Raw genomic sequence first — 14,071 nt, 5'->3', positions numbered from 1 at the left:
CACACACTTTCCCAGGGGATAGAGTCCCCTATTTCTTCTGCTTCCCCTAATCTCTTGGTATATTTGGCAGACGAATGAACTTGCAGATAGCATTTACTTAGCAGGTAGCATTTTTAAATGAGCTTCGGCTATATGAAAGAAAAGAGCTACCTGGGAGATTAAAGGGGCCGTCTTCAGGGACGCGAGGCACACGTAATGCAAAGGCTGTACGCATTGGATGGTGACGGATGAGACACCCATGCTGGTTTGAAAGGGATCCTAGGCCTTCCCAGGCAGCAGCCGAGCATGGCTCCAGCTCAGCGGGCAAGAGCTGTAATGTTGAAAACTAGGCTCCAGTGAGGGTGCGGGGTTGGGGCAGGCGAGGAATAATGGTCTCAGGCAGAGGGGGGCCTTAGAGTCCCTCTCTATCCAGTTTGAAGGTGGAGCCACAGGACCAGGTGCCCTCCAGGGCCAGGACTGGGTTTTCCAGGGAGAGCTGGGCAAGGAGCTGGGAGTCTGAGAGGCAGTGAGGTTTGGACGGCCAGCCAGGCGGATAGGAAGACCAGCCCAGCACAGCAGCGAATATGCTCTGGCCCCCAGCCCATCCCTGTCCGTGATTAAACTTCTCTCCAAAGAGGGGCCTGGGCTGGTGAGACAGAGACGGACAAGACCCCTCCCCGCCCCCCTCGAATTTAGAGCCCCATTTTGGAGTGAAAGCAGAACAAAACTAGTCCAAAGAGACGATGAGCCAAAGGACAGAAAGGCTATGACATACCCCCGAGTGCCAAGAGGCAGCTGAGGTTGGTTTGTTACGGGGCACAGAGGGCAAACGATTAGTAAGGAGGAGTATGGATTATCAATAAAGACAGTGGCTTTACAGATTTAAAATCAGTCATTAGAGACGGTTGGTCCTTTATGATCATACCTCCTGGTAAGAGTTTTAAGAAGCGTTTACAGAAATTCTGCTGGAGGAGGCCGAGAAGTGCGTCCTGTCATCCCCTAATTCACATGGTCAGCTCTTGCTTACCTTGGGGCCAGGCGCTGGACACCTGGCCGCGAATATCTTTACACAGCCCTGCCTTCCGAGGGACCTGAGAGGCCACGGTCCCAGTCTCGCTTCTCTGAACCTCAGTCTCCCATGATGAAAGCGAGGATTCAACTCGCCCCTTCTTGCCGAGAGGGCAGTGCTGTGCCTGTAGCTAAGATCAGAGCCCCTTGACAGACCTGTGGGTCACTCACGGGGCCTCCTGTGAAATGGGATGGCAAGCTCCACTCACCTGCCCCTCACAAATCATCAGCCTTTATGCTGACCTGGGCTCTTTTCCAGCTGGTCTGAGACCGAGTGGTGTCGTTTTCCTTTCAGCCCGCTCTTGGCCACGCCTCAGCCCACACCTGCAGTGCCAGCCAGCGGGGGATCCGGCAGCTCCAGTGACTCTGAGAGCAGCTCAGAGTCAGACTCAGACACTGAAAGCAGCACCACCGACAGTGAAGCCAATGAGGCGCCGCGCGTGGCCACGCCAGAGGTGGGTGACGGGCCGGGGCCCCAGCCACAGCTTACCTGCCCCGAGGCAGCACCTCCGACCTGCACACACACAATACAAGAATCACAGTATTCCAGCGCGATGAGGGCTTCAGCACAGTATACACGTCAGAAAAGTACTCAGGTGTTTGATAGCATTTTTTTCTTCTAACACATGTACTCGCGTGGTCTCTAACAGACATTTCTTTGCCGTGTGACTCACTCAGCTACTCTGAGCCTTGAGCCTCCCCGTTACTATTACACTGGACTGGTAATCACTGGGCTCGCAACTTCACCTTCCAGAGAATCAGCAAAGCCAGTCCAGACCCACTTCTAGCTCTGGGGACGCCACCCCTTCCTCTAGGTTGAAGTGATGAAAGTCCCTCGGCAAGTAAGACCCGAGAAGCGTGATGGTTGAAAGGTCACAGGTATTTCTTTTTTAATTTCAATTAATATTCTTCAAGTGTACTCGATGGTAATTCATGAAAGCATTTCACACAGCCCCACAGAATACCAGAATTACAATTTGGAGTTAAAAACCCTGTCCTTCCCCTCTCATCCTCTCTGAGTACCAGCCTCTCAGCTCCCCTGAGCCTGCACCTAGTACAGCAAACTGATCCCTCCATGGCTCTGGGCACGCTCGTTTGTCGATAATCAGAAAAGAATAACAGAAGAATGTGCCATAGTAGCATTACCGCTAATATAATAGCTCACACTTCTTGAATGTAGATCACACGCCGGGCACCGTGAGAAGCTCGTGACTCAGATTCTCTCCTTTCATCCTCATAACAGCTCTATGGGGTCCTTGCTATTATTATCCCATTTTACAGATGAGAGAATGAGGTTCTGAGAGGGTAAGAAAGGACTTTCCCAAGATCTCACGGGCAGGACTGAAGCCAGGGTCTGTGTGCTACCAGAGCTGGGGCCCTTAACCTCGCGCTCTGCTGCCAACAGTGGCAGCCGCACCGATTGCCTTGACACTTACCTGCCGTTGCTCTGTGCGGGTTGGAATCACGGCTACTCAGAGTCTTTTGAGTTCTGTCACCCTCTATTGGCTGGCGCCATAAGCCTCAGCTGATGCCTTTCAAAAAAGAGGAGTTCTAATAAAAATGATGGCTCTTTTAGTTCAACAGGCAGAATTCAGACTTGGGAATCAAGCACCCCGAATTGTACGCATCATTTCCATGGCTTAACGGCGGACGCTGACGTCTGCGTGCGTGTCCCCGTAAATTGGTTATTGCCCATACACCGAGGAAAGTGCAGTGTTTTTTTGGAAGTCAAATCTTTTCATCCTTCAGTGAAAATACAGAAGGCCTCTTCTTTTTGCAGTGAATTACAGCATCGTATAGGAGGCCCTGGCAGTCTGGCAGAGAGAAAGCCTTTCCTTTAGAATTACACTTGAGGCACGCTTACATTTCTTTTCAGGACCAGAGATCACTACCGCGGCCTCCTGCTAAGAGGTTGAGTAATGAGTCCCACCAAAGGACTTTGGGAACCAGATTCCCTCCCAGGCCTCCCTGCCCACTCTCTGGAAAAACTCTCTGTGAATAATTCCTTCCTTGCTGGCCAAAGTAGGGGATAGTTTCAGAAGAGCCGTGGAACTTAGTTTAAATAAGTAGATTGGAGCCGGTGTGTGGAGTATTTGGCCATCTAGGGAACGTGATGAATGTGAAGTCCGTGTATGTTTCTAAATGTGTGAATGGTCACCTGACAGCCCAGGCTTTTATCACCCAACAGTCAGTGCACTGAGGGTCCTCCTGACTTCTTTCCAAAGGTGAAATTCATTCTTGCCACCGTTTCTCAATCTGCAGCCTGAGCCGCCCTCCACCAACAAGTGGCAGCTGGACAAATGGCTGAACAAAGTGACATCTCAGAACAAGTCGTTTATTTGCGGCCAAAATGAAACACCCATGGAGACGATCTCTGTACCTCCTCCAATCATACAGCCAATGGAAGTCCAGGTCAAGGTGAAGGCAAACCCCAGCCAGGTCCCGGCTGAACCCAAAGAGAGGCCTCTCCTCAGTCTCATCAGGGAGAAAGCCCGTCCACGGCCCACCCCCAAAATTCCAGAAACAAAGGCTCTGAAGCATAAATTGTCGACAACTCTCGAGACAGCATCTCAAAGGACAATTGGGAAAAAACAGCCCAAGAGGGTCGAGAAGAACCCCAGCATTGAGGAATTTACCTGGCCCAAACCAAATATCTCCAGCAGCACTCCCAAAGAAAAGGAAAGCATGGAGCTTCCTGAGCCCCCGAGAGGCCGCAGCAAAGCCACCGCCCACAAGCCGGTCCCTAGGAAAGAACCGAGGCCCAGCATCCCCTTGGCTGCCGAGAAGAAGAAGTACCGAGGGCCTGGCAAGATCGTGCCGAAGTCCCGGGAATTCATTGAAACCGACTCGTCTACGTCTGATTCCAGCACAGATCAGGAGGAGACCCTGCAGATCAAAGTCCTGCCTCCTTGCATGGCTCCTGGGGGCAACGCTGCCAAGTCCAAGGACACCTGCGGGGCCAGCCTGACCCTCAGCACCTTCAGCAGCATCAACCCGCCCGTCCCCAGTGAGGAGCCTGCTTTTCCACCCATCCCTGTCGGGCAAACCGAGCTTCTGTCTCCTCTCCGAGATCACCTCTCCCCTCCGAGATCCGAGAATCTGAAAAATCTCTGGGTGAAGATTGACCTCGACCTACTGTCTCGAGTGCCTGGCCACAGCTCACTGCAGGCGGCGCCGGCCAAGCCAGACCACAAGGAGACAGCCGCAAAGCCCAGGCGGCAGGCAGCTGCCCCGGCTGCTGCGGATAAAGCCGCCCCCAAGGGCAAGCGTAAGCACAAGGTAAGCCGTCAGGCGTGGCCCGCCACGTGATCGGGAGCCGCGGCTGTCTGGGAGCTACTTGGGTCTTGAGTCTCCTTTTCCAGCAGGCTGGTGACAGTGGATTGCAGTCTTTGGGGAAGGCAATGATGCTTTCCGTGGGGAATGCAGTATTTGACATGACCAGGGAGGAAGTGTTAGGGATAATCAAGGTTTGCCAACCAATGTCAAGAGCATCCAATATGGCACGTGATGTGTAGCAATGGAGAATATGAAGAGGCTCCTTCCCCAGGCAGCCAGATTCATGGGTCGTTATTCCGTAGTCCCCCACCGCACCAGCAGCAGTGGGGCACCGAGGATTCCTAAGGTCAACATGCATCCTCTAGGCCTTGTTAATTTCTCCATGCAGACATCAGGATCCCTGCAACCCAGTTATATGTCGATTATCCTGGCTCCTACTAGACACACGTTCTGTCCAGCCTGCTTGGCCCCCTGACCTGTGTGGTCAGCTTGACTTGTAAAAACCTCACCTGCAAGACATTAGGGTTGGATTCCAGGGCTACAGATATAATCATAAGGTGAAACCCAGCATGGCCTCTTCCATTTCCCGTGCATCTGGGGAAGTGAGTTTGTGTCCGGTAAGTTCGTTGTGTTGCATCTCTGGCTCTCACAGTAGTCTTTTAGTGTAACATCATCTCATGGTGATATTTGAGTAATATTATTTTGAATGGCTGCCATGGGGGATCCTGCAAGGGTGGTTTAAGTCATCGTTCAGCTTTAGAGATTCACAGACGGTGTTATCTCTGAGCTGTGCACCAAGTTATTCAATGAGAGTATTCCAAACTAGGGACCAAAGTCTGGTCCAAATAGGAGGACCAAAGAGTCTGATAGGACAAAGGACTGTTTCCCTGCTCTTAGTGATGACAGCAGCACAACCAGCAGTAAAAGTGGACCTTCAGAACCAGTACCTGAAGGTCCAAAGGTGTGCCTTGCATGTGGTTAACTTCCTTGCATATTTTTGGTTGTAGAAGTGACCTTTATATGTTACTCTAAACCCCCAGGGTACTTGGACAGGATTTATGCCGTGTTAGAATTGCAGTGTTAGTTTCTAAACTACTCATTTGTGGAGGCGTTGCTGCTGGAAGAAGTGTCTGAAAACCATAGATTCTCTTCACTTTTGGTATGATATCCCTGTGCCACCCGATCAGAGGCTCACATCACAGCTTCACCCTCTCAGATGCCAGCTTCTTGGTTGGAGTAGGCGAGGCAAGACTGATCGCTTTTCTGTCTGATCAAAGGTGCACTTTTAACTCCCCTACCTAATCTAGGACTTAAAATAGAAGCCAGCTGTCTCCCTTGCTCGTTGTTTTTAAATGTCTGCATGTGCCATGGATTTCAAACTGTGTGTATTTTTTCTTCCTGTTAAAGCCAACAGAAGTTGTGGAGAAAATCCCTGAGAAGAAGCAACGCCTGGAGGAGGCGGCCACCATCTGCCTGCTACCACCTTGCATCTCACCAGCTCCCCCCCAGAAACCTCCCAGCACTAAAGAGTGAGTTTGCCCTGGGCTGTATGATACTTTGCTTGTTCAGACTCTTAAGAAATCCCAAATGAACCCTTGGCCCGGGGGCAGGGGGTCCTGTCCCAGAGGAATGTTAGGTAAGAAACAGGAGTCTCTCAGTCCTGTCCTGACAGCAGTCTCTGACCACCAGTCTAACAAGGGTGGGATAAAGGGTGGCGCTCAGGCCGCCAGATTTGGGGTGACTCCTTGAGCTTTTTAGCAACATTTCTTTATTCCAACTCAGATTGATGACCAAAAAATCAGCGAAAGTGAACTTTTAGCACTGAGTGAAGGGTAAGAGGAAGTAAATGAATTTAAAAGGGGCAGCATCAAGAGACACCTATCCCTTGAGCCAAGTCACCTCCTTCTGGGCAACTTCCAGTTCTGATGGTGATAAATCGAAAGATTTCCCTGGAAAGCAACCCCTTGGCCTCGACAGGATGACTCGGCAGCCGCTTCCTCTTTGGTGTCATTTCTCAACGCGAATATGAAGCTTGAGGGCTAGCAGCTCCATGCTGAACTCCTCAGAGGCCAAGGGGAGGCCAGAGAGATGGAGCTGTCTGGGAGTGCCCCCAAGCCCCAGGCAGTTCTGTGCTGGGAAAAGCCGGCTAGGGATGGACGCGTTCATGCCGATCGGCCGGCACCTCTTCTCCCATCTCCCTCTTTGCAGAAGGTACCAGAGTCAGGCAGGAGGCCTCCTTGTACCGTCCTCACTCACGCAACCCCAGCCTTCCCTACCAAACACTGTGATGGAGTCCTTCTGTCTTACACATATCATTTCCCCAACAGTCGTGTCAGCTACTGGAACCATTCCGTCTGGATAATTATTGCCATAAATTCATTCAAAATTAGAGATTACTTCCACCAAAGACCAGTTTGGGAGCCTATTAGCAGCCCAGAGCAGAGAGGCAATATGGCCATAACTGCTGCTCACAATTGATTTCACAGATTACTGTTTAACATCAGTGATAGGGCATCAGTCCGCCACAGATAAGATGTCGGAAATAAGTTATCAGCTAACACTTGTTTGGATCCTTGTTGTTTAGAGATGAAAGGTAGGAAAAGACCAATGACCGCTAGATCCTCTCAGTATAATAAGGAGATTTGGCCCTAGGCTGCCCGTCTCCCTGTGGACCCGAAGCTCTTTTTACCCCAGGGTGGGCCAGGAATGTGGGGAAACAGACTTCTTTCCCAGTGGTCAAACACTGTCATTCCAGGGCCCTCCTCCTTTCCAAGGAGGAAGGGCTAAAGTGGTGTCCCTGTAGTGGCGGTACTGCCCCAGTTCCCAGATTCAATCTATTCGGGCCGGGCCACCTGAGGGCACAAGGAAGAGCCAGGGAACAGTGGGGCATTGCCACACCATCAGTCCCCATTGCGAGCCTCCTTCAGCGACCCAGTGATCTGTCACTGGTCCCCATTTCATGGAAGAGAGATGATCAAATATTAAATATTAAATCAATATTAAATCGATGTCTAATAATAATAATAATATAATAATAATAATAGTAGTTCGGAGAGCAGTGTTTACCTAGTAGCATTTATCATTCAGGAAGGGCCTGGCTCGGGTTCTTAACACTTGTCCAGCAAATCCATGTCTGCGGGGAAAAAATCGGGAGTTGAGGGAGAAGAAGCAGGACAGACCTCTCGGAGGTCTTCTCCTGGAAGCCCTCTCCTCAAGCTTTGTCTGCTCCTTTGTGCTTTGTTGACCCTTCAGACTAAATCTTTGGAAATTTCTATAAGACAACATTCGCTTTTCTCAATGAATATTCTAAACCTAGCAAAAGATGCCACACCAGCCTATGACAGCTGGAGTTTCCCATCGTCCACCAGAAGGGCCCTGATGAGTTCCCTGCCCCTTCTTTGGGGCTTGAACCATCAGAAGGGCCTCTGAGGCATTAAATGGGGGACTCTCTTGCTTGCTGTCCTCCTATACAAGAGCCAGAGCCTATACAAGCAGTGCCCTTATAGTAAGAAGCCAAAATGATGGCAGAGTGGTCTCTAGAAAATGCTCCCTGGGTGTCTTCACCCAGGAAGTCGTTAAAGGCCACATGGTTCCAGGTCGCTATCATACAGACGGAAGGGGGGCCAGACGACTGTGCCCATCGCACTGAATGTACTGTACTGGGAACGATGTACCGTGTACAATGGCAGATGGGGAGGCCTGGCACAACGATAGTTGCCAGTGGCAAATGGACTGCCTCTAGGGAACAGCTCTTCCCCTTGCAGCCCCACCCTCTTCTCCGGCAGCTCAGGTAGTGCAGGAGTGGTCATAGGTAAGGAACCCAGTCACTCCCGTAGATGCCACAGCAATGCTCGACTCCTTTCTGTGTAAATTCCCCAAAGTCCGATTCCTCCGTAATGATTATACGCAGCGTGGGCTGATGTCGGTGGAGCCTCCTCGTGGACGTGCACCCTAATCCATGTTTCACCATTATTTTCTTCAGGCATCGCCACTATCTTAAAATGATTCTTCGTGCCCAAGCAGTTTGAAAAATCCATTGGCAAATATTTTGTAATTAATTTTTTTCTTTGGTCTTTTTTTAATTAATTAATTAATTTTATTTTGGCTGTGTTGGGTCTTCGTTTCTGTGCGAGGGCTTTCTCTAGTTGCGGCGAGTGGGGGCCACTCTTCATCGCGGTGCGCGGGCCTCTCACTATCGCGGCCTCTCTTGTTGCGGAGCACAGGCTCCGGACGCGCAGGCTCAGTAGCTGTGGCTCACGGGCCCAGTTGCTCCGCGACATGCGGGATCCTCCCGGATCAGGGCTCGAACCCGTGTCCCCTGTATTAGCAGGCAGATTCTCAACCACTGCACCACCAGGGAAGCCCCTGTAATTAATTTAAATCCATTAAGGTAATGGCAGAAACAGTGAATTTTCTGAAAATCCGGCTGCCTGACAAAAATTGACATAGGCCCGCATTTATGAAACAGAAGATGACAAATATCGTTACAAATGGCAAATTTGGGCGGCAGAAGTGGAGCGACGGGACTGCTTTGAGATATTGTAAATCTATATTTCTAGACACTGACTGAAATTGACCAAGAGGAAAACATAAATTCTTGTTGACTTAATTTGCTGTTGAAAATTGTAGTCAATGATCATGAAAAGTAAACGGCTGCACGGTACAATATTAGTTGTCTAAGAAAAGATTAAAATTCAAGTAATCTTCATCGATTAGTCTAAGACGGTAACTAAAATAAAAATCCACGGCCCAGTTACCATGTTAAGCAGCTGGCATAAGGTTTTAGTTGTTCTGTTTTATTTGAAGTCTCAGTCTATTTGATGATGCCCACTTAACGGGCAGATGAATCAGTTTGAAAGCACAGGAGCGCTTCTAGGACTGCAGATGTCTCATGGAAAGACGACAAAATATTTGTCAAATGGACTTCTGTAGACCGGAGTACCTTAGTGCTTCAGTATAACAACTTAAGGTCAGGGGCTCATTATGCCTTGGGTAGAACAGTTGGAACATACAATTTGCAATGTAACCCAAGTATTTAGTGCGTTATTTATTTCTGTGTAATGTATAAGCATAGTATTTCTTAGGAAAGTATCCTTCCACTAATTGTTTATTGTACTGTTTGTTGTGTGACCATGCAGTTAAGTCGTAGGGCAGAATAAGTAGGAACCAGCCTGAAAAATGATGGGATTAAAGTCTGCATTGGATTTTCCATAAAAATCTACTTAACGGTAATCTTATAAAGGTTACAGATATCACACTGGGGCAACATTCCATTAGACATTTCCATTTATCATGGAGTTCTGTTTCAAAGACCCGTGTTTATTCTTAGATACATATGGTTGCATTTATCTATAACTCAGTCTATAGGGAGGGCTCCCTCTCTGTAGATACCTATGTCTCTATGCGTTTTTGTGTATACTCTTCACCACAAGTAAAGGACCATCAGCCAACACATTACTTTAGCTGAAAGTATCAGCATCATGGGACAGCTCAGAATAAAGAGAGACAACACTTTCTGACACCCCGTACTTTTTGTTTACACAGAAATAATTCATCCAGGAGAGCAAACAGAAGAAAAGAAGAAAAGCTGTTTCCCCCTCCACTTTCCCCACTGCCAGAGGATCCTCCGCGCCGCAGGAATGTCAGTGGCAATAATGGTCCCTTCAGTCAAGACAAGACCATCCCTGTGATTGGACAGATCACCTCGAACAAACCTAAGAGGAGTGAAGGCAAATTCTGTGCTACTTTCAAAGGGATATCTGTAAATGTAAGCATCTTAGAAGAAATCTTATCATTGTCAGGTGGAAACAAGTTGACCCAGATTATCTAACTGAACTCAAGATGAATTTTTCATTCCAGTCTTAACTTCTCCAAACAGATTATTATGCAGGCATTCAGGGCCTTGGACGTCCTCTGGTCCAATCCCTTCAGATCTTGGGGGTGGGGGACACTTCCACAATACTGTCCACAGCATCTGGCACATGGGAGGCACTGATCATTTACCGAAAGGGAGAGAACAAATGGACGGAATTGCCCAAGGTCATGGAACTGGGGCCGGGACTCCCAAGTTACGTCTTTCCACCACCCAGCTTAGCAGGTGTGAATTGTGTTTTCAAATAGTGACTCAAAAGGATGGAGTTTAAAAGGTGAATCTCTTGCTAAAATCACACAATTGTGGTTCTCTAAGCCAAGCTCAAGGATTATCCCATCCTTTCGATTTTCTGCACTGCTGCTCGATTAGCATAAATAATTGCGAAGTTGTTTCGCTTTTCTCATCTATACACAATGTCTTTTTATCTGCCCCAGGTATAGGTACCTGAACCGTGAAAACCATGAGCGATAGTGTCGCTAGTGAATGTTAATGGCAAATGTACCTGCCTTTTTGGGTAAATGCACGTATGTGGAGATACAGCATCCACATGCATCTGATCTCCTTTAAGTGTAGTATAAAAAGCAAATGCATGAAAATCAATGAGTTTTCAAATGTCTAGCACCAACCTGGTGGCCCCTGAACCAAAAGCGCCCATTTAACACTTCATGAAAAGCCACGAGGCCTCTGAGCTTTAAGGACCACAATTTAAAGCCCTCCATCATCTGAGATGACTAGATGACATACATATCTAGGTAAATTTTATTGGTGACATAAAGAAATTGCTCTATTACAAAGTTGTCATTTTCCAAATGAAATTTGTATGTGTGTGTGCCCACATTATATTTGCATTCACGTTTAAAGATGCTGACTTATAATGTTAGGAATGAAACTGTCTATTCTAAACAGTAATTACACTATCAATCCTATTTTTCATACTGAATGTAATTAATGTTATAAACTCCAACGGAGGCTTTCTCCTACCGCAAGCTTTCGGAGGGCATACGCCATGTCTAGGCAGTTCTCTTCATCTAGTGCCTAGTACACGGTCACAAATAATTAGATGCTTACTAGAGATGTTATTATGACAGTGATAATAAGAGGATCCCGCAAGGGCATTTTTTTCTCAAGGAAATCACCGGGGTCCCCATGATGGATTGAGTACCTGTTGCGTCTTCTCTGGCCATTAGTTTTCTCTATTAATGGCTTGAAATCTGAGAGGCTTTGTGGAAGTTAAGAGACTTGCTTGACACATAGCGCTAACACCACAACAAATCTGTTCTGTGACCTTGGGCAAATTATGAAACCTCTTTGAGTCCATGAAATGAGTAAATTTGACTAGATGATCTATACAGGTTCTTCCAGCTCCGAAAACATTTTCCATTTTCTGCTCTCAGAGTCTTCTCTGTCCCATGTATGCACGAAGTCCTGTTTATTGACTCAATGGATGAGTGAGGGTCAACAGAGGACGTGTCTATATGACTTACATGATCATGGCTGAACGCAGCCGTTTCCAGTCAGATGTGCCATGACCGACATCACCTCCACGTGCGTGGTGGACATGGTGTTTCAGGGTTCTTGTCACCTATCTTGGCCGTACAGACACGTGGCTCTCTCTGGGGCTGACTCAGCTGTTTGATCTGGGTCATCTGGCTTTGGCGGTAGAAGCGTGGAGCTGGCTTAGGAGTTCGAGTTCAGAAGCCTCTGAGTTTTTTATGTGTTTGGGTTGAATAAATCCGTGATGAACTTTAAATGCTTTCCTACGTATCCACCATAACCATTTTTAGATGTGCGGTCTCTCAGCACAGTTATCGCAATGAGCTCTTGACGGTAAGAATTTTTGATAATCGGAAGGTCCAGGATGAAGTGGAAAAAATAAGACTTTCATGGATATAAGAAATGTTCACATTTGACTCTTCGCTCTAAAGTGACCCTTTTGATTAAGGCAGGCAGGCCTGTGTTCAGCAGATCACTGAGTGCACTGGGCGGTGGGGTAGCGGGACGGGGCTGGGGTGGGAGTGTAATAAATCAGAGACGGCCCCAGCACCTAAAGGGCTCCCAGTCTAAGGTGAGCAATGAGACGTGTGCTCGATAAACTCGGGTACGAAATAGCTGCCGATTGGTGTCTTAGGGGAGGGCTTGAGACACACCCTTCCCGTCTCTAAAGAGACCAAAAAGGTTTAAAGCGCTTCTGGCCATATACATGAGGCAGTTTTCCCGGGAAGGCATTTGTTGAGCTGGTTTGTGCTGAGAGTGTTAAGTAGGGTTTAGTAATGAGGGGAAATGATTAAACAGGAGTGTGGTCTCTACGCACAGTGGAATATTATCCAGTCTTCAAAAGGAAGGAAATTCTGCCATGTGCTACAACTTGGGTGAACCTTGAGGACACCGTGCTAAATGAGATCAGCCAGGCCCAAACAGACAAAGAGTGTATGATTCCACTTACACGTGGGACCTCGAGGAGTCAGATTTGCAAAGACAGAAACTAGAAGGGTGATTGCCAGGGGCTGGGGGTAGTAAGGGGATGGAGGGTTATGGTCTAATGGGCACAGAGTTTTAGCTTTGCAAGATCGAAGAGCCCTGGAGATCGGTTGCACGGTGATGTAAACGTGCTTAACGCTAGCGCGCTGGGCATTTAAAAATGGTTGAGGTGGTAAATTTGGGTGTCTTGTGTATTTTCCCTCAGTTTAAACGCTGAAAAAATACAGTACATTATCGCAAGGTGAAAAAAGTAACGAAGAGGAGGCTTTTTCAACCCTAAGACTGCGAAGGACCCAGAGCAGGAAAGTGGAGAAAGCCTGATGAGTTCAGTTTGGTGGCAGGTTCATCGGAGGGAGTCGGGAAGGGTGAAGCCAGGTCAGGAAGGGCCTTACACACCAGCAGAGGAGCTCAGCCTGGGGTTTGCACTCAGCCGCAAGGCAGTGAAATGCAGGGAGCTCCGGCTGGCAGGCAGCAGATGGAGGGTGATTGGAAAAGCTAGCTCAGAGGTCGGGCATTCGGCCAGGAGGCTGTGTGATCGACTCTGGCTGAAGCCACGAGAGCCTGCACTTCGAGGCTTCAGAGGAGGAAGGGACAGGTTGTGAGACACTGCGGGGAGGGAGTGAACAGGACTTTGTAATGGATTGGACGGGGGTGATGGAGAAGGAGAAATAAGGGATGGAGTAGAGCAATGGTTTTCAAAAAGAGTTTCGGGAGCGTGATCCCGTTTTGAAATGAAATCATTTCCAGAACTTCAATATCTACAACTGGTTCAAGCAGAGAAGCTCAGGTGGAAGGCAAGGTGGGGAGGACACGGCTTCTGATGCCCCCTGGCCCCGGGATGACCACCATGCCCTTACCGGCCTTGGTGACAGGGGAGCCTGTCCTGCCATTCACAGAGCAAGGGGACTGGTTTGGATGTCAGTTTGGTTTCAGAGCAAGTTGAGGTGCTGGTGGGCCATCTTGGTGGAACTCTCCAGAAGCGATCACTGCAGTAGCATCAGAGAGAGGGTTACAGGTGGAGGTTTCCCCTCGGGGAGTTATACCTGCTTATTGTCAGATCTGTGCCAGTGCACACAAGACTGGCAAATCCTGTCGAGGTCAAGAGAGAAGAGCTGAGGAATGAACGTTGGGGGACGCCAGCCTTGGAGGGATCCCAGCTCAGGCGAGGAGAAGGAGTAAGTGGCACCACGGCAAGTACGGTCAGAGGTAGAACAGTCAGGATCGTCCCGCAGTTGCCAGAGGGGGGCATGGGGGCGGAGTCAGCGGCGTGAACGCGGCAGGCGGTCTCGTGACACGGAGCGTCACATCGTTACAGATCTTCCCACCTACTTCATTCATCTGGATCCCATTCTTTCTATGGCAATGACAGTTCAGGGTGGAACTCAGAAGTCTCTGACT

At 48.7% G+C, this 14,071-nt stretch overlaps 1 protein-coding gene across 1 annotated transcript in view; it reads left to right on the top strand.

The window, feature by feature from the left end:
- AFF2 (ALF transcription elongation factor 2) overlaps positions 1-14,071 on the top strand; it is a 65,261-nt gene that overhangs the window by 23,292 nt on the left and 27,898 nt on the right. The window contains exons 5-8 of the mRNA XM_024745024.1: positions 1,307-1,502; positions 3,310-4,326; positions 5,731-5,852; positions 9,868-10,090. Of these exons, the coding sequence (XP_024600792.1) occupies positions 1,307-1,502; positions 3,310-4,326; positions 5,731-5,852; positions 9,868-10,090 (1,558 nt within the window). The remainder of the gene's footprint in view (positions 1-1,306; positions 1,503-3,309; positions 4,327-5,730; positions 5,853-9,867; positions 10,091-14,071) is intronic.

This window comes from Neophocaena asiaeorientalis, unplaced genomic scaffold, assembly GCF_003031525.2.
Source record: "Neophocaena asiaeorientalis asiaeorientalis breed wild unplaced genomic scaffold, Neophocaena_asiaeorientalis_V1.1 scaffold774, whole genome shotgun sequence".
Classification (NCBI taxonomy): Eukaryota; Metazoa; Chordata; class Mammalia; order Artiodactyla; family Phocoenidae; genus Neophocaena; species Neophocaena asiaeorientalis.
Note: the sequence above shows the minus strand (reverse complement) of the source record. Positions and strands in the feature narration are given on the sequence as shown.